Genomic DNA, 26,746 nt, shown 5'->3' with positions numbered 1-26,746 from the left:
ATCCCAACTCGCTCTTACCGCGGTTGTTACTCTCAAAAGGGGTTTCCGCTGTTTCAACTTCGAAACCTTTCTCGCTAGGAAAATCTCCCTTTTCGCGGTTCTGCCGGTTTGACGCCTGTATCGACTCTACTGAAAGGGTCGCGCTCGTAACTGTCCCGACAAAGCTGTCCATTGCCACTCCTACCTCACTTGGAGGAGAATCCTCGCACTCGTGTCGTTGAGACGCTATCTCGGAATGCTCTCTCTTAGCATTACGTCCAACTACACTGGACACGGTCTCGGATTCTGCGGCATTCCTTGGACTACCGCACCGGTTGAACGCGTTCTCTGCCACTTCCCTCGTGGTGTCGCGATTTACCAACGCGGCTACGGTCACCGACTTTTCGGGTCTTATCTGCGGACCTATTTCATAAGCATCGCTTGCTCTTTCAGGACTTCCGGCTCTCACACTACCGCCCTTTCTTCGTATTTCATTTTGAAGTTCTAATATTTTTAGTTTCCTTATTTCATCTTCAACCTTCCACTGTTGCCGTTGCCGTTCCCGTTCCTTCTCTTTTTCGCACTCCCGATCAGCTTCCTCCTTACGTGCTTTTTGTTTCTCCCGATCGGCTTTCTCATTAGCCTCCTGGTCGGCTTTCTCTCTAGCCTCCTGGTCGGATTTTACTTTGCGGGCTTTTTCCCCTTGTACCAAATTCCACGTATCTACCAGCAACTGATCGTTATGCTTGACTTGTTTCAGAATGAATTCGCCCAATTCAATTTTGGTTAGTTTGCTAGGCACTTCAACCGACAGTTCCTCGCATATCAACAGCAAGTCCGACTTGTACAACCTCATTAGGTCCATGACAACGCTTTCTCCGCTTTGGCTCTGCTAACTCCACAATGCCTTGAGAATAACCCCTCTCAAACGACAAAGCCCTGATTCCCAGTCAAGATTATTCTCTGAATCCTAAAGCCTGGCGAATCCCATAGCAAAAACCAAAACGCTTACCCGTGGAGAAAGCACGATGTCGCACGGTCCATCCCAGCTGCTGCCAACCAGTGTTAGGAACGGGGCCACCATCCCACCGCTGCCACCAGTGTTGAGAACGGGGCCGCAAGCCCACCGCTGGAACCAGAGTTAAAGATGGCGCTTCTATCCCACCGCTGGAACCAGAGTTGAAGACGGAGGGGTCCTGGAGATGACTAACTCGTTTAGCCCCGCAGGTACCGGCTCCGAATGACGATGTCGGACTGCGATATCGAGGAAACTGTACAGGAGGGTTTATTCTACATATTTACAGAAGAGAATCGAATCGAATGCGAATGCAATGCAATGCGAATCCAAAATGCTCCGATCACACAACAACATCCCGTTAAATACGGTTCGCGTTCCCTAGATCCCTGACTGGGGAACTTGGTTCGAATAACGTTGTCCAATCGGATGGGCCATTGATGACGCTGGCGGTACCACCCACGGCACGGGGCGGTGCTGAAGTTCTCTCGCTCTCTCACAGCTCGGGGGATGAGAAGTGGAAGACAGTCATCAAACACAGATGCGTCACCTTCACCACTGCCGCAAGTATTCTGTGCGTTGCCTCCGTGGGAAAGCAGAATCCCGCAGTCTTCTCGCACGTGGTTGAACCTTCTCGAACTCCCCCGCCGGATGGCCGAAGCACGAGACCCATTCGACACAGCGTCTTTCAATTAGCAGCCTCGCTCAGCGTGACCTTGCGTAGCATCATCCAGTCCGGTGACCCGAAGGTCGACTCGGCCAACGTATACCGGGGCTTCTGCCGTGCTGCTGCCGTCGCAAGCTCCTCGCCGCAGCTTTGCCTAACGACGACACTCGTCTGACAGTAATTTCTCCCAGGCCGGTGGGAGACAGCCTCCTTCGATCGGTTCGGAGGTTCGGTGATTTGGAGTGCAACAGCCCCGGCCGTCGTCGTCTATGCTTCTGCCGCCGGCGCCAGGCCTCGTCATATCCCTTGCTTTGCGATGAGTCACACCCGGCTCCTAGGACCACGTTGTCCACTCTTAACAGGATGCTTAGTCGGTGGGACGCTTACACTAAATCAGCACGCAAGCGACTCTCATGAGCGACTCTTATCGCGACCTACCAGAAACGCTGCGCTTGAAACAAGAAAATGCGAAAGCGAAACTTGAAGTGGTGTTTGTTCTCTCAATCGATTTTTTTCTTATTGGAGTTAAAAAATGCACCAATGAATCAACTTACAAATGCGCTTCAAAAACATTTTGAACCCGCGTACGGTGCTCGTTTCTTGTGCGATGCTTTGAATAACCGTAGTGTAAACTCCAGTCGTTTTGACAAAAAATGCACTGACCCCACTTATGCGTGTTAATATGATAAAGCGCCGGAGTCAAACATATCTGTAGGCCAGCGTCAACCCCTGAGCTTGCGTTTTTCGAGTCGCTGCACACAACGGCTTGACGCAGGCCGAGAGGGCAGAGCCGAAGAAAGAGACGCTCCGCGAAATTGCGAAAACATGCTTAATTTTAAGCCCCCAGCGGCATCTTGCATTGTGTTGGAGAGTTGCTATAGTAACTAGTACGCACAGTGAAAGTGCAGTGTGAACCAAACAAGGCTGACCTGCATCTGTTCAAGCTGCAATGTTAATAAAGATTGTGGCGCACAGTCGCGGGTTATTCGACTAAATTGCATTCAGTTAGGGAAAATGGTGGTCGCAAAAGAAGGAGTCAGAAGTCAAAATTGCCATCACGACCGAAATGCCGAAGCACTGCCGAGATTCTCTTTGCACCAAAATGCTTATTTTGCATCACCTACCCTTTATCCTTTCCTTTTGAAGGACCATAAAGAGTCCAGTCACGATCAAAAACTGAGATAATAGCGGGTAATATCGTAATAAATGTGCCTACTCCGGTAAATCAAATTTCTGGAACCACACGCACTGTGCGGTTGCGTTCTCCCCTATACTGGGTTACGTTACGCAATGCACTGAAACGCAAATATGATTTGAAGATTTTATGTGGAAGGCTGTAGAGTATGTCTTTAAAGCAAACTGCGACGTTCTATTTGCACCCACAGGACTTGCTCTGCAAAGATTTACTGTAATGTTTGAAAGGTTTTTCAAACGGAAATTCAGTCAAAAAAAAAAGGAAAAAATGCCACACTTAGGCTTATTGCAGGAGTTTCTAAAGATAGGCTTCTTTTGTTCCCGTAGCATCAAATATAACGCTGAATTTCACAAGGATGAGAAATGAAATACGCAGTAACTGTCTTACTCTTGGTGGGCGCCTGAACCGAGCCGGGAGGGGAATTTCGCAAGGAACTCCAAACGCAGTCCGCATTGTTTGGTTATTCGAAGTTTTGTCCTGCAACAGATTGTGAGCAATCTCGAACGTAGGTGTAACGCGTATTCTGCTTTGATTGCCGAGTTCTAAATATGATTTTTTTTTGTTTTGGCTGCCGAGAACATTCACTGTCAAAAATGTTTGTTCTCATAGCAATAAAATCTCGCCACAGGCATGCAAACATTCATCCAGCTTTGCCTTCAGAAGCACGTTAGGGTCTGCGTAGTACATGCTAGCTAAGCCATTTGGGCTAGAGTGTCAGAGCTGACAAATCTGATACTACGAAACGCTACTTATTCATGGTCTTCATAGCGGAGGTTTATTCGTAGCGTGCTGAGTTATGAGCCAGATCAGTATTCGGAAGTTTGGCGCTGGCTGTCGGTCTGCGCCGCCCTTTTTGCGAAGAACGCGTCGTCAGATTTCAAGTTTGATGGATAGCTGGCTGGTCGGCCTGAAAGGAGCGCCATTTGTCTTCGAGTGCTACAGCGTACACTTGCATTGGCGTCCGCTGCTGTATTGGGCGTGAACGAGGAATCAGAGGAAAAGGGAAACGCCGTGCCTTTACTTCTCCGTCGTCGAACTCCATCGGTAGGCACCCGACCTCTTCAAGTGACGCTGATGTGAACGTGCCACTGCGTCGCAAAGCCGTTCTGACAGATAGAAAAAAAAGGAGAAACGAATTTTGCAGTGGGGGCCCCGACACAAAAGCCGTAGCGAGAGATTCCTTCAGGAACTCCAAAATGCTGGATTTGGTTATTTTACTTGCTTAAATGCGCCCATGTGTAGGGCTACCGAGGCGACGGCGTTGAGAAACTACTTGGATGGTAGCCGTATATGGTGCGCGGTACATGTCGGTTGCGTGGTAGTGTTACGACGTGCTCCTGTGTTCAGTCACATGCACATATATAACGGCCGACATTGAATTAAAAAAAACCCTTTAAAGCTGTTAATGGCCGGACTTTTTACGCTGCATTGGTAACTTTTCTTTTCATTGAATTCACCATTTCTCTCACATTTATCAGTGTCATATTTCTGTGAAGACTTGCCATTAAATCCATCAGATGGATAATATTCAGATTTGGTTGGTTTGGTTTATTAATGTTTAACGTCCCAAAGTAACTCAGGCTATGAGAGACGCCGTAGTGAAGGGCTCCGAATATTCAGATTTGTTCCGGGAATTTTAATGCTGGAGAGAATGAAGATGTATTTAAATAAAAGGTTATACTCAAGCGGATTCAGTCACCCTTCGGGCTTCAGAGAAGTTCCCACCGGCGTTAATTAAGCCTCTACTAAGCCCAAGCTCTGTGCATGGCTAACTATAGCATACAAACGGATAATCGCACTCATAATTTCTCTAGGAATTGAATACCATCACTTTCAAGCAATTTCGACCACTAGTTTTATAGAAAAAAGGGTACACAGTTGTGCCACTGATTCCGTAGAGAAAATACCTCATATGTCGTACAGACAGACAAACCATCGTGGGCAAAAGTAATAGACCCCCCCCCCCCCCCCCCCCCCCCCCCCCCCCGCCTTTCCAAGTTCCGACCTGTCCCACTCGTGGGGGCACCACCTGACAGAGTACTTCTGGTGTCGAGACGGGTCCGCTGCGCTGGTCTCGACATCAGAAGTGCTTTCTTAGGTGGCGCTCCCACACAGAGTGGGACAGGCCGGAAATTCTAGGGGAGATCTGCTACTTTTGCCCACGTTGGCGCGGGCACGCACGCACGCACGCACGCACGCACGCACGCACGCACGCACGCACACACGCACACACGCACACACGCGCGCGCGCGCGCGGTCAATGCAAAACCACCGATTGTTGACGCCAATACTAATACAACGAACAGAATTAAACTGTACAATGCGTATAATTAATAATATTTGAACAAACAATAAACCTCAGCCTTCTGGACGCGCAAGACCACCTGAATTCGAATTGAAAATCGCCTCAAGGAGTGTGAAGCAGTTGACAGATGGGAAACGCTCAAAAGCTCTGCAATTTTCATTTTTTTTCCCTCCGCCAAGATGGGTTTCGTCGAAGTGTACACTCCCTCTCTCAAAAAACATCACACAAAACACCACGTAGGCCGGTTAGCATAAGATAAAAAGACACTGAATGGTTTGTTTGATAGTACGGTACAATCTAACAAGAAAGGAGTAAAAAGATAGCAGGCTGTCCTCTAGTGCACTCTCTTTACGGGGCAGGGTATGCTGCCGAAGCCCTGGGGGTAGATTTCTACCACTAAATATACGGAATACTTACGGTTGACAGTATAAACAAATTCCCTCTTAAAAACATGCGAAGTTCTTACAGTTACAAAGATTTTAATGGATTTTCAACCTCCTCTATTTGCCACGTTTAGAAGCCTCCTCCCATTTCTAACGGCATCAGGTTGCTATGCTTTGCTGTGGCAATACACCTCTGTTGCCAAGTAGTAAATATTTAGAGGTCGAAATCTACTTCAGAACTTGGGCGGCATACCCTGCCTTTAAAGGTAAGTGCACTAGAGGGCAGCTCACTCCCTTTTTACTCACATGTATGGGCTTATTCATGATTGCAGTGTTATAGTATTTACCACGCAAAAATATGGTGCGTAGGTGCACCGTTTCCGTTTGCGGCACTTGAAGCAGGTAGGACACAAGCGTCCGGCGACCCTACAAAGGGTTAAGAGCGATCAAAATGATGTGATGATTAAAAAGAACTATAAATGAAGCAAAGTAATGAGATAAGAGTAAAAGGTGGCATTGAAAAGCAGCGAGGGCTGAGCATATGTGCGTCATGTCACCTAATACCACGACAAAAACATACAAATGCATATCCCTCCCGCATGCAAATATGTAATGCGGGTTGTATTTTATTCACGGAATGGTCTGAGAGTACCTGTTTAAGCAGTAGACCACTGTTACGGAAAAACAGCAAAGGTGGTCGAGCGCAAACCTTCGTCACTTGATGTGAAATCCAAATGGAGTGTCCGAGATAAATTTTCTCAGAATAGCGAGTTGCAGGTTTAATCTACCTTTTGTCACTGCAGTCATGCTGCCAAAGTTGGTTAATGACGGGTGGCTAAGAGGTAGGAGGAGTAACTGTTTCATTGTCAGTGGACATCCCAACCGTGCCGTAAGGGAAGGTATGAAGTAGGGCGCTGAAGGAGGGAGAAACCAGTAGCCGCAGAGGGGAGCGTGAATAAATTACCATCACCTGTGGGTATTCAACGTTCAGCGATATCAGACAGCCAGGACACCTTCTCAATTCCGCCTCCATCATACAAGCCGCCACCGAGACCGGGATTCGATCTTGCGACTTCGTGCACAGCAGGCGAACGCCATAGCCGCTGAGCCTCCGCGGCGATATCCTGCAGTTTTGTCCACGTCGAATTTCGCTTTTTCCTGAACTTTAATTGCACGGCTTCAACGCAAATGGCTGTCCATTATCAGAAATTCGGTGCACCACCCAGCCAGTGCCGCTAAGCTAAGCGGCCTATAGTGCTTCAATGACAGGCACTCGGTCATTCTATTTCTTTCTTACGTCACGGAGGACGTCAGCGCACTATTTTTTAATCTTCAAAGCCGTACACCATGTGGGGGCAGCCAAGAGAACTAGAAGCACACGTCTCGAATTCCCGGTAATGTTCAAAGGTTTTTCAGACGAAATTCTGGTGTCGCTTGCTGCTTGAAAAAGCAGATAAGCGTATCGCTGCCTGAATACTCGATTAGAACTGGGTCATATGAATGTGTAACAAGTACTTCATACATCTTTCCTTCCTAAAATATGAAATTTCGTAACTGATCAGCTTGAATAAAACTTCGCCGCCTACTGCTTACGAAGATGTTACCATCTCAAGAAGAGCCCGACCCTCCCCTCTCAGTGATGAGCTCTGGATTTAAGTTATGCGGGGACGTTTGCATAGAGCACGTGCAGGCGCATTGATCAGAAGAGCTTCTGTTTTCTTTGTTTTGTGTTCTCACTTTCGCTGTAGCTAACTTTAGCATGAACACTTCTTTTCCAAAAGCGTTTTATTTTTTTGGATTAAATCTACCCAGCGTCAAAGTCGCGCAAGTCAAAAGACAATCTACTTTATGCCGCCGCAGTTTCGCTGCTCTGAAGGGCAGCTTTCGCGAACTCGGTTGACCTTGATTTTCGTTTCACGCCTGGAATAAATTTCCATGGGTGACTGGGGCCTCTCGATATATCCTATGATCTGCTGTGAGTATCAAGCTCCCTCGTGTCATCGGAGCCTTGCTGGAGCGTTGTAGGCAATATAGAAAAATCTATCTGGGACGGGGGCATCGTTCAAAATGCAGGTCGATAGTCTTAGCAGTCGCGGCAACATTATTTATCATTGTGTCATCACCTTGGTATGCTGAGAACAATTCCACAGCATTTTTTTTTCTTTCTCGGGTTGAAGGTCGTGGCAGGCGCATGCTGCCAGTGACATCGCCTACCGTTCTCTTTTTTTGTTTTACTCATGTCTACAGGTGATTTTTTTCTTGCTTCTATTTTATGCCATGAAAATGATAAGCATAAATTAAAGAACAGAAAAAAGAAAAGTTAATTTAACTCATGTTACTCTGAGAATGCCCTGACTTTAAACCCGCTATAACCTCGGTAACAGTGCGTATCGTGTGAGGGATAGTAGAAAAAAGATGTTTTTTTTTATGTATATTTTTTTTTTCGTTGAAAAATCTCCTCTGTGTTTTGTTGACGCCAGAGTTCACATTTTCGCTCTTGGAACATCACCTCGTGTTTAAGAGAGGCTTAAAATGTGATAGAGTGCTTGGAGTAGGTCCATGAGATTCGTGATGATGATGATGAATGACGAAAGGATTGCAGTTTCGTAAGTGGCTTAAAGTCTCCACGAGCACTTTTCGAGACGTTTCTCTTTACCTTTGATTGCCTTCTAAGGGAAGTAACGGCCGACTCTGTCAACATACCGCAGGGAGCCCATCCGTCTCTTCCGGCGATAAATATATCTATCTCCCTTGCAAGCGCACTATCTGTTCGGTGGTAACCTTGGGGCGGGACAGTGAAACGCCGCCCGACGCTGGCATTCGAGGCGTAGTTTATTCGAGTCGACGGCGCGTTGGCAAACGATAGCGTTGCACTCGCTGTGCAGCACGCGCGAAATTCCAGCGCGCCGGGCAAAATTCGGGCGACAACGGCCTCTGGCGGAAGCGATTCTGCAGACATGTGTGAGACAGCTCGCAGCTGGTGTGGACGGAAAGCAACGGGCGGTGGCGCGTGAAGTGAATGGAAAGGCGCCGACTTTCCGACTTCGGTGCCCATTATTCTCGATTAAACCGGCTCTCCGCGAGAATTGCTCATGACAACCGAGGCGTCTCTTCCGCACGCAGGGAGAAACGAAAGAAAAGGTTGGTCAGGATGAGAGCTCGAACGCGCGGCGGATGGAAATGAAGGGCTCGCTTCGCCCCGGAATATATGTGGCAATAAAACCGCCGCCCGGCGGCGCCACGCTGCCAGCCTGGCCCCGTTGTGCCCCCTCGGCCGCCCCATTGCCGCTTCCCAGCTGCGTTATTGGAGCGCAAACCAGTTATCCGGAGCTGTACTTCGGGCTCACCTACTCTCCTCATCACTCCATGCCTTGTTTCCGCAATATGTTGGCCAGAGAGAAGAGCCCACTTATAACGATAATGAAGAGGTCACGAAATTTTGCGCTTGTAATCATGTGTCCTGCCCAGAAAGCGACAAATGAGTTCAATTTATTTTTCCTTACATCACAGCGCCTAATAAATGATGACACTGACAAACACTCTCCTTATTTTCTGAAGTTATGGATTCCTCGTATAAAATGTGGCATCTCAGTGGGCTTCTTCTAGAACGCGACCGCTTTTAGCGGCTGGGTGGCACTTGTGACCTCGGCAATCACGATAGCCGAGCGTACGATACTCAAGGTGACAACCAACCACTGGCGGCTTCAACGTGTGGCTTTGAGAATTTGGCTCTTGAAATGCTGATGCACACTTTAGCTTCCGTAGCACTACCATATTTTGGTGAAAGTACAGCACCATTCTAATGGCGATGCAAACCTGAGTTCTCTGAACATACTTGATATTGATGAGGACACCTTGGCACTTAATACACTAGTATCTGACATTTAACACTTGATTAATACGACGCTATACCATAGAGTCCAGCAATTCTCCCAGAATTATATTTTCGCTGCGCATCATTGCTGAGCTCGCCTGGATCATGCGCATAAAACCCGCCTGATTTTCGCTCTCAAAGTAAAATATCAGAACTCGCCACCGGTGTTGGCAATAAATGAATGGAACACATCGCCGCCAAACATCGTCAACCATACTGAATCATCGTCTTTTAAAACAGCTTCACTATCATAATCGAACACAGAAAATGAGCCATAGTGCTTTTGATTCCTGTGCGCTTGATGAACGCCGTTATATTTTTGTCGGTATTTTTTTATTTGTTTATGTTCTGTTGCTTATGATATGTCGAATGATGCCAGAGCTTGCTTTTTGTATTGGCCTATTCATTGAACTACTAACTCATATTTGCCTATTGTATGGCTATGATTTTTTATCGGGTTACTGCTTTCTTCTAAAGACTCCCTCCGTATGTAATGCCCATTCCTGGTCCTTTATGGCAAATAAATAAATTGTTCTGAAGAAAAAAGTAGCAGTGTATTCAGTGCTGCATCTAGACTACCCCAGTGTAGGAATGCATGCGTGCTGACCCGCGTTTTCTCTTCCGAAGGACAGCCGCCGCGGTGGCTCAGTGGTTATGGCGCTCGGCTGGTGACCCGAAAGACGCGGGTTCGATTCCGGCCGCGACGGTCGCATTTCAATGAAAACGAAATTCTAGAGGCCCGTTTGCGGTGTTATATCAGTGCACGTTCGATATCCCTAGGTGGTCGAAATTTTCCGCAGCCCTCCACTACGGCGTACTCATAGCCTGAGGTGCTTTGGGACGTTAAACCCCACAAATCATAAATCAAACCAAACCTCTTCCGAAGGCGTTCTTGTTCTCGCTCCTCTTCTGTTGTCAGAGAGCTAGCCTGACCCTTCATTAGCCGATCGTGCTGTGGATCCTTTTGCGTGCTAAAGATCTCGCCTATCACTTCCAAAGGTTATCACGTTCACGGCAATCGGCAGCAGTATTTGTGGAGGGTTCCGCCGATGTTGACGCCATTGTGTTAGGTCATTGGAACACAGCATGTGAAGTGTTTGGAGGCCAATCAAAGTGTTCGCTCCATCTCGAGCGCCGGGTCATAGACACTTTCGCGCTGCAAGTGCGCACCCACTGATTGGTCCCGACGCAGCAGACTTCGCCGACACGTGGCGGCATTTGGCTCCATCTCGGCTGCGCGCCGCCTGCGTGCATGCGCTGGAAGTTCCTACGGACTGCAGCTGCCTGGTGCTACAATTTCCTTAGGTATGGCGTGTCTGCCTTCGCAACATGGAAGAAAAAAAAATCAGGACAAAGCGTGACGTCACGCGGCCAGCTTTCGCAAGCGCAGTGCCCATGAAGCGGTTCTCTCCCCCGGTTTTTCGCTCTCTGAGTCAATCCCTAATGTTTTGGTGTCGGTATGATTTAGTGCATGCGTCTGCGCGGTCGATGGCGCGAGCCTCTACAGCATGGAGGTCGGTCTACAGTCAGTTTACGGCACTGGTCCTCGCATGCGAGCGCGCAGCGGAGATAGTACCACCGCCCGCCACCACGTGGTGCGACCAAGTAGGGGACTGACTTTCTCCTTTTTAATTTTTGTGACTATTTTCAAGATTATCGCCAGACGCTCCCTCCTCAGTTTTTTTCCCCGCCGCGTCATTATTGTAGGCGATAATTTAACACCCTGCGTTGTTGGCCCAGCTGAAATCGACAATGACGTGTACTAACACTAACTGGAAACGAGAATTTTCGAACCTCTTTTAAGCAGCACGATGCGCACTTATGCTGGTCCTAGAAGTGCGGTTTTGGCGGCCAAAACCTGCGGATAAAGAACGGCAGAAATGCAGCAGTTAAATGCATAAAACTACCAGCTGCACTGTTTGCTAGAAATACTGGGATGGAGCCCCAGTACAAAAATAAAAAAAAAATACGTTGGTGTACTACAAGCAACAAATGAAACGCGCAAAAGAGAACAGAGAAACCGTAATAACACACAGATATTAGCTTCTGGAGAAGAAATGCAAACGAGGTTGATTAACACTTCTGAAGAGCAGTCTTAGCGCCTTCGAAGAGAAATTGGTCTGCGCTAGTATCGAGCTTCCCCATCTAAGATATTCTCATTTTGCTGCTCTTGTTTCAGTTGTCCTGTTCGCGTTTCTTTTGTTGCTGATAGTACGTGGGACGTCCATCCGTACCCGTAGTGAGAACGGAAAAAATAATCTTCAGTTTTCTGTGCAAAGCCCATCTCTCTCTCCAGAACCTGTGGAAACCGAGATAAAAACAAGCGGCAAAAGCAGCTTGTAATAAATACAGACCAAATACACATACCTATTAAAGACAAGACAGCTTTATTAGCATTTATTCGTTGCTGTAAGGAAAACGGAGCAGTTTAATCCACGTATTTTTCTTCGAGCTCATTTCTTCGAAATGCGGCTCCAAGTTCTCGCACTGAATGCTGAATTCACGCCCGCAGTTCATAGGGAGAGGCAGTATAGAAAGCGCTCTTTCCGGTGGCACGTTAACACAGCCGACTTCTTCCATAAGAGGAAATATATTTACTTTGGCTTGTTTTCTTTCGTGCGTTTTCATACTCCCGCTTCTCTTAGTCTGCTCTGAAACCTGCGTTAAAGCACGCTCGTGAGCACTTGGTGTAGTTTATGCGGCTACGCCGTCGCATGCCCTGTTCCTGCATTGTCCAGCTTAAATTGGGCACTGAGCGGTGCCTTTCATTTCAATCAGTTTGGTGCGCGGCGAATCAAAGTTGGAGCAAACCACCGAGCCTCGGTTTGCCACAAAAGCAGCTTGTTTCTTCGCCAGCATTTCTTTTTGTGACAAACATACCGCCTGCCTCTTCTTCAAAGCGGCTGAACGTTAATTATTATTTGCGCAATCCCTGATGCGGGCTGTACAAAAACAATTAGCCCCGTTTCTCTAGACCTCCACCTTTTCCGTTAGACCCGGAAATGGTAGCGCAATCGTCGAGGACAGACATGTCTGTTCGCAGCTCGCCGATGAAAGAGCTTGATCTACTGTAGGACCGTCTTCGACGACTTCATTTTGGACCAGAAGAATGTGACATAACCTGAAGTGGTATGACTGCAGGAATGTGACACAGCGGGATGGGATATATCCGTGAGGCCAAGTTGCGTCCTTTTGAAACTGATTTATTTCGAGGCATGCCTTCGCACGCAGGATAACGATACTGCGGCTTTTTTTCAAATTCGTGTGCCGTCTACAAAAGGATCTGCTTGGAGAGATGACCTCTTTGAACTCACTATATTCGTAAATGGTAGCATGCCTGTTCAGTAAACAAGCTACCAGGACGGACGGACCTGGACCACACAGTGTTTGTAGGCCTGTGAATGAGGAACAGTTCTCATAGTTATATTTCGTCTACTCTGCACGTAGATCTTTGAATATGTTTACATGATAGCCTGGAAGGCTGATATCAAAACATTACACTAACAATTCCTCTTTCCATGAGCAATGACACAGTTATTGAAGGGAACCAGTCTCGCGTCATGGCGCACCACACCCGTCCGGGCTTATTTATTCCTCCTTTTATCTCCACATATGCCAGGTACAGTCTCGGTCAAAAGTCTTAAGGCCACAACGTCCAGCTGCAACGAAATGAATGCCCCTAGAATCCTCCGTGTAGCGGATCATTCGAAGCATAAGTCAAGCAGGAAGCTTCTCTACCGCGAGACGAAACTTTCTGCTAGCATTTCAAGATCATTTGGTCTTTAATAGTGCCGTAATGGCTCTGTTATGCGGCTGAAGTGAAAAGCCTTTAGCCTTAAGACTTTTGACCAAGACTGCAGTACCTTTGATTTAAAACCTCTGCTAAGATGATATTGCAAATATACAAAAAGAATTGAGGCCTGGCAACATTTCACTGCAAAAAAAAAAAAACAATTAATAATGCATCTCTGAAAATATTTACTTTCAGTAATTTAGAACGTTACTCTGCAATGATTCCATAGAGAACTTGCAATGTAGCGAGGGAACCAAGCCGCCCAGAAGCGCAACAGCGGCGCAGGATCATGGCGCTGGAAGCATACAGTCAAGGGATGCTTGGTCGATTCGCTTCGACTCAATTCTTATGTAAGCAGCTGGAATCAATCTTGTTTTAATGACGATATTACTAATCGACATCTTAGAGTGCTCTATCTCTCCTTTGTCACGATTATAGGGTGGCAGAAAGGAAGGTGGGGACATTAAAACCAAACTTGCCGTTTGTGAGCGCAACTGTGTGTCCTATAGTGTTCTGCAGTGCACGTGGGTGAACTCGAGGGGTAGTCGAGCTGCGCCCATAGTCCTCCGGCATCGAGGGCGGTTCGGATTTGTGCCGAGTGTGTGCATGGAGTGTGCACTTTGTTTCTCGTTCGGTTTCGCTAAACGCTAAGTTGATAGCCCGTCCCGAAAATTTCGCGCAGTGACCCTCGAAAGCGGTGCGCTGTACGGCGAGTTGTAATTGCCCTGTTGAGCACGTAGCTCAAGCGCAGAGGCGAATTTTCCTGCGGCGAAAACTGGCTTCTGCGTGTGCTTGTACCGCGGGAAAGCCGAGCGAGCCGAGTGCTTTGTGGGGCATGAAACGCTTTCAAGCAACGACGTTACGCCGACTCGCACTACGCTCAGAAGCTCGGAGACCAGCCGGGATTTGCACACGCACGATAACATGAGAAAAAAAGAATTCGCGCGCAGATGACCTTGAACTAGTAGGCTTTCGTTCCCCAAAAGCACGTGCACTGACCCAAGGAACCAGCAGGATTCAGGTGCGAACGCGAGTCTCGAGGTGCCGTTGCAGAGCGCGGAGGCGCTCTAATCCGCATAGATTCTCTCGCATTCCGAGTGTTGTTACCGTACGAGTGTTGAGTTAGCATGCAGATTTAGCGCTCGCTGCGTGTAGAGGTGCAACACGATGCGACCGGCTACGGCGTTGTTGGAGAGCGGAGGCGCTTAGATAGTAAGGAACGCTGTGTGAACTTCATCATGGCCGAGAGGCAAACTATACTGAATCTGCAAACTGAGATGCATGATGCCAAGAAGGTCGAAAAATATGCGTGGTATCTGATGAGTAAGGTTAGAAAGAAAACTGCGTCTGTGCCAAGTTAGATTTGCTGTAACCAAATGGTAAAAGAAGCCTCAACGTGGGTCTTCACAATCAGGTACGCGTCGTAGTATTTCACAGTTAAATGTCATTTTGTGCTTCTTAAAACTCGGTATTAACCTCCGAATGACGAAATTATTAAAGACTCGCAGAAAAAAATCATAACTGATGCATTATGCGAAGTACTGACATTAAAAATGCAGCTAAGTTTTAAGTTCGACAATTTGTTCAACAATTGAAATAAAAAAAAGATCGATAGACCGCCACGTATTCCGGAACTTTTTTTTTTCTTTGGTGGAGTGGTCAAGATTTCGAGTTTGTGTAGACAGCTTCCTCCTTCTTTCCTTTATTCAGGTTTGACCTTCGTACACAGTTGTGGCGATATTTTATGACAAAAAAAAAAAGCTTCCTTTTAGTTTTTACGCGCAATAGACACTTTTAATTGGGCGTACGCAGTCAGCTTGAGTACGCGTGGCTGACTGCGGTGCGTGCAGCGCAAACACGACAATTCCAGTCTGCCGCGCCGTAGCGTTCCTCGAGTGGTCGTACACGCAGTGGTGCCATCCAGCGACTACAACTCAAAGCATATAACAGCTTTGGTTGCAGGAACTTGTATCCGTAATTGTTGATGATAAGGGTGGTTGCATTCACGGACCTTTTTTTTTTGTTTCAAGAAGAAAACTCTGGAAACTGAAGCAATTGTAAAAGTAGATAAAATGTGGGCCATCAGCTTCGTCGGATGTTGTTGCTATGACGAACGTACACAGCATTAATTAGGCTTGCCAGCTTGAAAATCGCCAAATTATTAAAAAAAAGGATCTGTCGGTTGCTTATATCTTGACCTGTGGGCGGGAGTGTGCGAAATAAAACCGAAAGCCACAATTTAGATTTAGGTATCGCGTCGAAGAACGCCGCGGCGACATGCATTGTCCCGAAGCGGGCGAGCTGCGCGTCGCCATTGTCAGCGCATCTCGGAACGTGTCCGTAGCGAGATACGTGGAGTTCTGCGCGTGCGCATTCGTTACCCGTAGAGTCGTTGCTTACGCCCAACCAGAAGTGTCTAATGTGTCAAGAGAAACGCGGAAGTCATCTAGCGGAATGTTAAGGCGCGTTTGAAGGGGTTGTTTTCGACGTAAGGTATGTTTAAGGGCCCAAGAAGTGTAAACAGCTTTTTATGCAACAAACTTCTCGTTGTTTGCACAACAGTTCTTACAAGGTGGGGCAGGAGGAGTCGAGGAACGTTGGCTGATAGAAGCACATTCGCGCTCCCTTTCCTTCACACAGCTTCCCTCCAGTGGCGCCGAACATTTCGATTAAAAAGCGCTGGATCCTTGGAAAATCTTGAATTTGAAATTTCTATGTAAACTCCATTTAGGTATGAGCACGTGGCGTGCAATAGGTATGTTGTGAATTTTAAAAATATTGGCCGGGATAAGCGCCGAAACGAGCATGATTTGTATCAGAAAGTCAGGTCGGAGACCTGTGCCTCAAATTCCCGAGCTTAATCAACAACTGAGTGTCACTACGGTGGAGCAATTGCCGGCAGAACAATCGAAAGGCTATTCCAACTAGTACCTTATTCAAACCTTAACTCAACTCAAAAAGTTTTTAGGTAGCCGTTTCTTTTCTAGTGCCAAAGCTTTCCGATTAAACACAATTCTCCTCTGAGATCTGTGACGCAGTGATCGTGGTAATGCCGCGTTCGCGCTAAGTGCTATACAGTTTCCATCTGCCAAAAAGCCTAGGTTTTGGAGAGTGCCATATGTAAACGCCTACGCTACTTGCACTCCGCTCACGACACTCTTCGATTTCGGCTCTCCCGACTTCAACGCGATTTCCCAACCTTATTGGAGGCCGAGCAGCTGCTAGCTGGTTTGCCAGTGTAGAAGTATAAGCCGGTGGTCTCAAGGCGCAGGAAAGCATACCACTACAGCCGGCGCGCATTTCCGCTGCTGCACGCCCCCCCCCCCCCCCCTATTTAACGTAGTCAGAGGGGCTCAGAACCAGCGGCTTCGAGTCTAAAAGTAAATAAGGGACGGAAATCCCCGCCAGTGCATTCTGAGCGACCGCGGGGATGCATGGAAGGAAGCAGAAGAATTGCCGTCGTGCTCCCTTTAAGTGCTGCAGTACTACTTCCTCCGGCATCGTCTAGCTCCTTCCGTCCGCACGACGCGCCCTTCGCAAGTGCCGAGATTTCCTGTCTCAGCTTTCGTCTTTTATATTCAGACTGTCAGCTTATTATGGGTTAAAAAGGACAACTATTGCACTCGGCACATGGAGATGACGCGCTGTGAAAGTGGCGGTGGATCATTCATGAGGACGACGATGGCGACGGGAGTACATACATGTGCAAGGCAGCATTCGATTCTCGGGGGCAGGTCTCGTGCGCCACGTCATAAAACTTACGGAAGCAATGAGAGGAAGGAGAAAGGAAGTAGGCAAACGTTTTACTACGGCCAATTTAATAAAAAGAAAGAGAAATATATATAACCGAAGGTTTACAGGGGGCTTTCGTAATACTTTTGAAAGACTGGTGGCTCGAGATAGTGTTCTGACACCAGCATTGTGCGCATACATCCATTCGCAGCGCTGGCGGGATGGATGCGTAAAATTTACGTGCAGCTTCGGCACCCTCACGGACTGCTGGAACAAATCTTGACAACAAAGCGCGCAGAAAACGAAGAAGACGAGAAAAGACAGAGGAAAGACTCTCGTCTGTCTTACCATTACCACGCAGCCCAAGCCCACACTTTACTATGCTGAAAAAAGGCTCGAGCATCTCTTTTTGTGCTGTCACTCCGTTGTATATGCTTTCTAGGTTAGATAACAGAGTGTGCATATGAATCGCAAGAGTCGCTTGTAGGTATATGATTAGAGAAGCATGTTTTGTGGCGAGATAAGCGTTTAGTCTTGGAGGTTTCACTCAATACCATGAGCTCCTGATCCTACCTGCCTTTCTTTTTGCGCAGATTTGAACCTCATTAGCCAAACATTCGGCAAATCACTGACGAATGGGCAAGTTGAGAGCGCCACGGTCGTAGCCGTTGTTTACAAACAGGCCGCGCTTTCAACGCCAGGGTGCTGCTAAAACGGCGAGAATATCATCGACTGGTGCCCGAATATTGTAATCTCCGCGCGGATGCGAGGTAGGCTCCCCTGGGGAAAGGCGTTCGCGGTGTGCGAACCACGAGACTCGCGAGACACATCCCGCGGCGCCGTTGGCCGTCGCGGCTCTCCGTTTGCCAGCACTGCAGTGGAGGAAATGAGTTTCACGGTCGAAGCAGCGGCTGAGTTTATGAATAAGAAAACAAGGTCGCCGCGTAGCGCTTTCGCAATGTTCGATCGAAAAGCTCGCAGGCGCAAGAAAAAAGCAGCGGGAGAGTTTTGCAAGTTTTAAACGCGCAGGAAAAGGATTCCTCGGGGCCGCCGCCGGGAGACGCGGGAGCTGCGCCCACGCCTGCAGCCTGCGTGCGTGCGTTCGGTGCGTAGCCCGAAATAAAGAAAAGTTGCGGAAACCAGGATCTGCGTAAGAGGATTTCTGTAAACACGCAAAGCATATCTGTACGTCTCACCTGAAAGATTGCGAGTGCATGTATGTGGCAGCGTCCGCGCTCTGCCAGCGAGCTTCGTGGAAGTCCGTACAAAAGGCACGCGCGTAGCTTCCGCAGTCCCCGCCGACCCAGAGCAACGCGAATCTGCACTTTGCGTTCCCCTCGTTTCCTTCCCTCTTTTCCTCTTGATGGCTCGCTGCGTTTATGACCGTGCGATTACCTTTTTTTTTTTCATAGCTGATGCTCTGTGACGGAAGCAACTCAGCGCAAATGCAAATTTCGAGCAATTATGTACCGAGAGTACGTTGTACGTGAGCTTGTATACGGGCGGCGTGATGGAGATGTTCAGAGAAATTACCTTCCCATTGCTCCATTTCGTTCAGTGGCAGCAACAACTATTAACTGAAGAGATGAAGAGAATAAGCGAAGAAATTTTACCCGTGCTCTAGAAAGAAGCAGGCAGCAGCTATAGAGCAAAATGCAAAGCGTAAGACCAATTTTCCACCCGCCACAAAGAAAGCACTAACAAGATTAGCTCGACGAAAATTATGCTCGCAGAAAATTATAACTAAGCACTGCGAAGACTTCAATACGTAAGGCGAAATAAAATAAAAGCAGCAGGTTATTCCGTGGCGCCAAACAACTATCAGCGATAGATCTCCATTGTGCTCATCTACTGCGTGTTGATCACTATTATCGTTATTTCTGTCATTGCGGGGGCCGCGTCTGTCTTTATCTTTCCACACGTTGCGTGCTCTCCGCCGGTGAATCTCATCGACAGAGAGCAGCAGCCTTTGTGAACAGGAGCTGATGGGTCCATGGTTGCAGCTTTGATCAGTCGTCATTGCCACACGTATAGTGTGCGCATTTATTTCAGCTCCTGGCCAGCTGAGCAGAGAGTTCTTGTTGAATGCACCGTAAATATCGTTAGTATCGTTTTCAATCTAATAAATATCATGCTAGAAAAAAAAAGAATATCTGCGGCTCATTCGGTAGCATGTCGCTTTGGGAACTTAGCAGTCAGTGGGTTGGATATTCCGATTAAGCTCCGGTGCACGGCAGTTTTATTATCTGGGGCCGGTACTGCGCCTTGGCCGAGAGTGTGCGAAGCATCCAGTGAGCTTAACTGAAACGGGCTTCAAGCTGCGCATGTGCTGATTAAAGACTTCGGGGTAGCAAGATTTATTCCTGTGTTCGACGTCATAGCTACTGCTTCCAACAGGAATACAGTTAGGCAGATATCGGCTCATTCTTAGGTTACAAAGGGCTAGGACACTCTACGTTAGCCACTACGCACTGTTCTGGGTCGGAATTGGATCACGCAGTGCGGTCCGTAGTGCCATGCTCGCGCGCCATGTTCATGGTGCGCAAATGTTTCAGAACCTAAGCAGATGTAGAAACGTGGGGACTGCGTCGGGTTCAGGCTTAAATGTAGTTCGACAGTACCAACTCAGCGCGGAGCAGCCCTGATAATCTGCCATAAATCAGCACGCTGTGTGTAGTTTCATGATCATTTCATGATCGAGAGAGGCAGAAAAAGAACTGCGCTTCTGTCGCGGTGTGCACGTAGTCGTTGTAGCCAACCTTGTAAAACTCAGTGGAAGGTCAAAGGTCGGTTCGGGACAGCTTTTATTCAACACCGAAAAATAAAGTATAGCAGGAAGAGGGGGGGAGGGGAGGGGAGGGGAGGAGGGGGCACGTGCGTAAACAGGAACTTCCGCCTCGTATGTGATCCAGTCGTTTCGCCATTAAAATCGAATGTAACCTTAAGTTTTCACGCGTGGTCCCGTTCAAAGGGCGGTCATTCATGCATTTAAATCATGAGCGGTGGCAAATACCTGAGAGCACATGTGAGCACGTTCGGCCGCGGCAGTGCTTGCTCTGTGTACTTTGAAGCCACGCTGAAAATCACCTGGTTCGCATGAAGAAAACGAAAACGCGGAATCCACCTATGGTACATTTAAGATTTAGAGTTGGTAGATACAAAGCTGTTTTTCCAGGGCGCTCATCCTTTAAAGTTCCAGTTAGAATAACAAAGCAGCATGCTGTATCTGGGAAAACTAGTATAAGCGCTGCATCTGCTTCTATCGCGGATTAAATGTGCGAATAAATTCGTGAGGGCGATCTTTTGGTAACCGCGGCCACTAATAACGTCTACAAGGCGAGCAACTTACAAACTTCTTCCGGGTTCGTGCACATTTCTCCGTAAAATAACAACGTTGACGACGATCACGGTGGTGATGATAACAGTAGTAATAAGTGCTGGCCAAACTACGAACAAAGGTGCGCAGGAGCAAGATGTACCCGCTCGTGGAGCTTGGGTTTCAATGCACAGTTGATGCAAACTTCTCGATATGCTGACGAATCAATCTGGGAAGTTTTTTCTGTGAATAAACCAGCCTCCGAATACATGACAGTCGCCTGCAATTGCCCCCTCGATGTGCAAGAAACTTCTCATGTCTGAATTTCCGCTTCTAAATATTTTACAACAGGCGTATGCCAGCACACTATTGAGGTTAGGGGGAAGGGGAGGGGGGAGGGCACTGGCATTGACAGCGCAATTCCGCCTTCTGTGTACGCCAAAGGTGACATTGTTTAGGGGCTGTTAAACTGAGTAAAGTGGTAGTTTTGTGTATGATAGTGAAAGAAAGGACTACATTATTTCATGAGCTACGCAAATAAAAGCTATGGCAGAACATTCAGGATATGCATCGCTGTCTGTAAATAAAAAACAGAATTGCTGCCCGAATTCTTTTGCGAATTCTTCCGCGAACTTATTTTTTGCCAGAGCTATCGCAACATGTGTGCTATGCACCTAATTTTCAGTGGATTTCATCCTCGATTCCTTTGCCGTGCACGTCGCAAAATAAATCGTTTATGTTGGTTTTGCAACAAGGCTGAGCAGCATTTTCACATTTCCGTCGTTCGCAATCAAATTCCGTTCGAGTGACGCAATTGATCCACATGCATTTGCCAGCACTTTGCTGCCTCTTGTGTTTCTTCCGATATCGATTTTCAGAACTGCTAGCTCGGCTGGTAATGAAATTCGCACTTTTTACCTTTTGCTATAGCTAGCTGCTACACAATTGTCGAATAACAAACTGCACAGCCATGCGGGTTTAAGTAATTTCATCCCCGAAAAAAAAAATCTGTCCAGCTGCCGTTTTTGTGTCGCAATCTTCATTGTAGTTGTTCCGCGAAAGTGCATTACATCAGTATTATCAATGCGTTTTTCGCACACGAACTCAATACTAGCTGCTTGCTTGATATAAGGAAGCAGACGGGAACATCGAAGATTGGGCGTGCTTCCTGTTCTATACAGGTTCGGTGCTTCGGTCCTCATTGTTTTCAATGATCGGAAAAATCAGGCGACTAAATTGCACTGTATATCTCGGGGGCAATAATGAAACTCTCTTTCATTAATTATTTTAGTTCTCGGAGCTCATAGTTCAGATGCCCACGGCCGGAAAGCGACGTTGAGAGCTGAGACGAAGTAAAAATATTTTTCGCTGTCATATCACACAGCTTGAAACCGAGGCGTGCACACTCCCGGCCATAACATTACGAAGCGCGCTTCGGCGACGAAACTGTTGTCACGCCTTACCTAGCGAAAATTAGGAGGTACAATAGGCATACGTCAACACATGTCGCTGATGCGCTTGCGTGTAAACCCAAGTGACCTACACATCTTCTCTACGGAATGCCGCTTGTGCGCTTGCGTGTAAACCCAAGTGACCGACACATCTTCTCTACGGAATGCGTCAAAAAAATTTCAAACGCCGAAAGCGGGCTTAGTAATATATTGGCAGCACCAGTGTACCTGCACTTTAGGGTTGTAGGAACTGAGCGGGTTGGGAAAACTATACAGTTGAGCCCACTTATAACGAACTTGATCGTCACGCGGCATTTGTTCGTTGTATCCAAAGTTCGTAGTAAGTGGACCACCTATAATACGGGCAAAAAGAGCAAACGAGACGAAAGTTAACTTTATTTTTGAAAAAAGTCCGTGATGCATGTCTGCTTCTTCAAAGCTGATCGCATCACTGCCGTTTCTAATTTTTCCAGCGCGGTAATATGTTCATCGCCAAGGCCTCTGCTACATACGAGTTCCTTAAGCGACGCGATGTAACCGACCGCGGCTGAAGCGTTCACAGCAACCGGCGGTACAGCAGCACCCTCGTCATCATCCTCGTCGGTCTCTGGGCAGTCAGGAAGGGCTCGCACTTCACGCACAATAGCTTCATCAGTGCATGGCTCCGCAATGTCGGCGTCGTCATCAGCAGAAGCGAAATCGTCCCAGGCAACGTCAGGTCCGGCCAGCTGCGTGTCAACGACGCGTTGCCACAAGTCCTCGTGCGACCGGCCTTCCGGTGGGTGATCTATGGCGTCCTCGGTGCCTGGGCCCATGAAACCCGCCTTGCGGAAACAATTTGCTATGCACTCCGCGGTGAGTTCCATCCACGCCGCTTTCAACACCTCCACGGCGGCAAGCAAGCTGATGCGAACCGGGCGTCAGCGAACCACTTCAGCAGTGCGTCCTCAACGTCCGCGTAGGTCGCCTTCCGAAGGCGTTTTCTAGTCGTCGGGTCGGCATTCACGTTAGCACCAAGAATCTTTTCCTTGCCCTTAGCAATGGTTGAAATGGTCGATTTCGACAGTCCGTACTTCTTGACCAGTTAGAAGTTTTTTGCACTTTGAGGAAGTTCATTAACAATGGCCATCTTCGTTGCGATGTCGACAGCTTTCCTTTTAGCACCTGAAGAGGTCGGCGTACAATCCTCCACCGCACCAGGCGCAAGTCAAGCCCTTGGGCTCGCGCTTTGAGGCAGCCTTCAACTCCCCGATCTGGGAAAGGCACGGATGCGGCAACGATGTCAACGCAGTGCCATCGCACAGAAAGAATTGACGGCGCAATGCCCTCAGCGCGGGGTGGCAACGGAGCAACAAATCACGTGGATGCATCACAGCGATGCGGGCGGCGCCACTTTCTCTTTCGTCACCGCGCGCGCGCGCTTTTTCGTTTTCATTTTTCAACGCGCGCTTTTTCTTTTTTTACTTTATTTTACGGGGGCCCGACAGCTTCGCGTTCGCTCTAACCGAGTGTTGAGGCCACAACAGTTCGTTCTATGTGAGACACTGTTCCATTGCCCCAATATTATATTCTGACGGTAGCACCGCCCTCGTTCGTACTAACCGAGCGTTCGTTATATCTGCGGCTGTTATAAGTGGGCTCGACTGTATCTGCGCTCCTTAATTTGCTCTTATGATCAATAGACAAAAGAGAAAATTTTATATTTGACGGAAAACATTGTATACAAATTGTGACTTAGTAATGGGCAAGAATATCACATTTTTAATGGCATCCACTCTGACAATGCTTGTAGTCGCTCTGTACTGTTTTTCTGGTATATCTTACCCTCGTTTATTCATTCTCCGAAAGATATGTCCTGTCCTATCCTATGTATTTGATACTCTTGTACTTTAAGCGCCTGCTCGGTGTTTTCATTCATTACCATAAAACTTGGATCATATGCGCAGACCTTAAAGCCTAGAACGTCACCTTCGTCTTCACTAAAATTCATGAGAGACTGCAGATTCCTTTGGCCATCAGCTAAGAGTACGTTGTCGTCTGCATACATCAAGACTTTGAGCCCTGCACCATAACTGTTTTGCTAAATTTATATGAGAGCTTATATCGTAACGTACTTCCTTGTAGCCTGCTTTCCATTTCTATAGCATGAATCATGAACAGCAGTGGGGATAATTAACAAGCTTGTATTAATCCTTAATTTATTCCTCGAACACCGACTGCCTCCCCGATTTGCATGCAGTTTGAAATTTATGATCCCGGCAAATTTCTTTCAGCAATTCTATTACCTCATCACCAATTTCTGCTCTTTCAGTATGCTCTCATATGCTGCAAATTTACTTTGTCGTAAGCACCGCTGATGTCCTGGAAGACTAAATACAAAGGCTTTTTAGCCACCCTAATTTTTCGTACACATTTTGTAACCATGAACAAGCTATCACCCAAGTGCCGCCGTGTTCTGAACCCAATCTGAAGTTCTCCCTGTATTACTTTCTGCCAAAGCTTGCATCTTTAATTCGCTGCTTACACTGCCTTCTTGTAAGTAGCCGATGTTGTAATTGGCTTGTTGGATTTCACATTAGTCTCATCTCTTGCCAACAAAACAGGAAGATCACCAGCGCCTCCAGAAGAAAACGTGAGAACTAATGGCTTTTTCAGAATTACTGCGCACAGGAAGCAGACACAGAATCAGAAAAAATGCGGATGAGGTCACAAATGTAGGATAAATGACACATTCTTTTTAAGTCGGTTCACGCTGGATCACAACGCCTGTGAAAGATCCACAGGTCCCAAAAGGCATTATCGAACCCGCCACGGTGGCTCAGTGGTAAGGCGCTCGTCTACTGAGCCGGAGTACCCGGATTCGAAGCCGACCGCGGCGGCCACGTTTCGATGGAGGCGAAACGCAAGAGGCGCCCGTGTGCTGTGTGATGTCAGTGCACTTAAAGATCCCCAGGTGGTCGAAATTATTCCGGAGACCTCCACTACGGCACCTCTATCTCTCTTTCTTCTTTCACTCCTACCTTCCTCCCTTCTCTTACAGCGCGGTTCAGGTGTCCGCCGATATATGAGAGACAGATACTGCGCCATTTCCTTTTCTAAATAACCAGTTTACCAATTTTATCTGCTCCAGACCTCTTGACCTCCGCGAAAACCGGATAAAATACAGTCGACCTCTCCGCCTAGATGTTCGGAATTTCAGCTACATCCAGTGGAAGCTTGTTCAAAGCAGAAGATACGTAAACACATACTGAGAGGCTCAATACAGCAATAGAAGGGGCGTCCAGTAATTGAGAATTTAGCCTTCTCGTCCTTATGCGCTTAATATTTAAATGAGCACTAATAGGGCTACTTCTAAGAAAGCAACGCCTACAGTTTCTGGGTCTAGTGCAAGCAAGAATAAGAATAAGTGCGCAAATACAACAAACGCAGAGGAAGAGATTTCAGTTTTAAAAAACAAAAACAAACACAAATAGTAGGAGTTCACTATATAGTAGCATGCACGAAGTGTTGAACATGCCCTACGCTACAATTATTGAGTTGCTGGTGACGGCGGCTCAGCAAAGTTGTTTATGGTGAGTCGCGATAATAACAAAGTCCCAACACGTCCGGAAACCCCGCAAACGAATCCCTGTTCTGCCTCATTCGCTTAACTGCCATCCATGGAAAGACAACAAAACCTGGTTGCTGCTGTCGCTCTTAAAAGTATATTGATCAATGTGAAAGCGCAACCGTGAAAGGCTTTCACGTACTCACTAAGCTACCTCCGACGTAGAATCTTTACCAACACTCCCCAGGTGACTGATCGCGTGGCTCAAGCAGTAATTAGGCCGTATGGCAAAGCTCTGACAGCAATAATGCGATTATCAAGTAATTTTACTGCAAGAAAGGGGGCAGCGGTATCCTATTACGGTGCAAGGCATCGCAGATATAGCCACGTTCGCACTGGATTCGAGACTGCTCACAAAAAACAGTACGCCATAGCATTTCTTCTAGACCGGCCGCAGTAGAGACACGGCACACTTGCCTTGGGCCAACAGTCCGTAGTACATTTATGTCTATGTCGTCGAGACGATCAAGGAGCAGATCAATGAAAAATGATAGATGAAGTGAAGCAGCCCATTGGCGCCCACGCTTTCTAATTGAGATATCGCTGACGGCTGAACGGTGCATATTTGCGGCAATGCTAAAGTAAATGCTAAAGTCCATAAGTAACTAAGAAGACACACATTTAGTTTCCTATACTAGGCCGATATCGGAGCCACGTTTTGTACAGAGACACCCTGCTCTTCTTCAACACCTCATGCCAATGTCATGTAAATAACGCAAATTTTTGGACCCACATAGCAGATGACTGGGCTTTATTTATAATTTCGACCGTATAATATTGTTCAAATCATCCTCAAACTGTGGGCTGTCACTCGAATTCTAAGCTTTGTTGACCAAGCAACGAACCATTTTTTCCCCACCTCTTCGTGTACTGCTCAAAGCAACACTCAGACACAGAATCGACGCAGGAACTCAAGCTAAGCACTAATTTACCTAACATGGTGACATCTAGAGGAATGTACTATCACAATGGAAAGAAACGCGCACAACGCGGCGCCTACGCGCTCCGCTGTTCAATTTTTTTTTATGGCGCTTTTGCATGGGTGGTAATAAAAAGACATGAGAGTCATCCTAGAATGCGTCACGGACATCTCAAGCATCTTTTGACTACCACCGAAGTAAAAGCGTGTTTAACAGAAATGCGAACAGCGGACCGCCTAGACTCCGCTCTGTTCGCGTTTCTTTCCATCGTGATAGTACCTGTCAGCGGTACGGGATTTTAAGCTGCTATGAAAAGATGAACGTTACCTTTCGCACACACAGAGAGAGACAGTAGCTCCTGTGCGAACGAGACTTGCTTGAGAGGCTGTTTAAATCCGGCCATATCGTCGAGTCAGACGTGCAGATGGCAGAAGCTGTCTGAAAATTTCCTATCGGCATTTCGTCACAGCTGTCACATGGCGGCATATCGCTGTCTGTAGGATGTCGTC

General features: G+C 47.4%; 1 protein-coding gene and 1 pseudogene across 2 annotated transcripts in view; one reads left to right on the top strand and one right to left on the bottom strand.

The window, feature by feature from the left end:
• The window catches only part of LOC149351409 (synaptotagmin-15-like), a 254,495-nt pseudogene that overhangs the window by 115,979 nt on the left and 111,770 nt on the right, over nucleotides 1–26,746 (top strand). The window lies entirely within an intron of this gene.
• LOC149351410 (uncharacterized) lies at nucleotides 22,106–22,591 on the bottom strand. The gene has a single exon (XM_089577014.1). It carries the CDS (start codon nucleotides 22,574–22,576, stop codon nucleotides 22,106–22,108), a length of 471 nt encoding a protein of 156 aa, XP_089433140.1. The 5' UTR covers nucleotides 22,577–22,591.

Source organism: Amblyomma mixtum, chromosome 3, assembly GCF_055824585.1.
Source record: "Amblyomma mixtum isolate Tamu chromosome 3, ASM5582458v1, whole genome shotgun sequence".
NCBI lineage: Eukaryota > Metazoa > Arthropoda > Arachnida > Ixodida > Ixodidae > Amblyomma > Amblyomma mixtum.
The sequence above is the reverse complement of the archived record's forward strand: the minus strand, read 5'-3'. Positions and strand labels throughout refer to the sequence as shown.

What these genes read in the sequence shown, in the direction of transcription:
- LOC149351410 (XM_089577014.1), bottom strand. Translation starts at nt 22,576, where the DNA reads ATGGAACTCACCGCGGAGTGCATAGCAAATTGTTTCCGCAAGGCGGGT.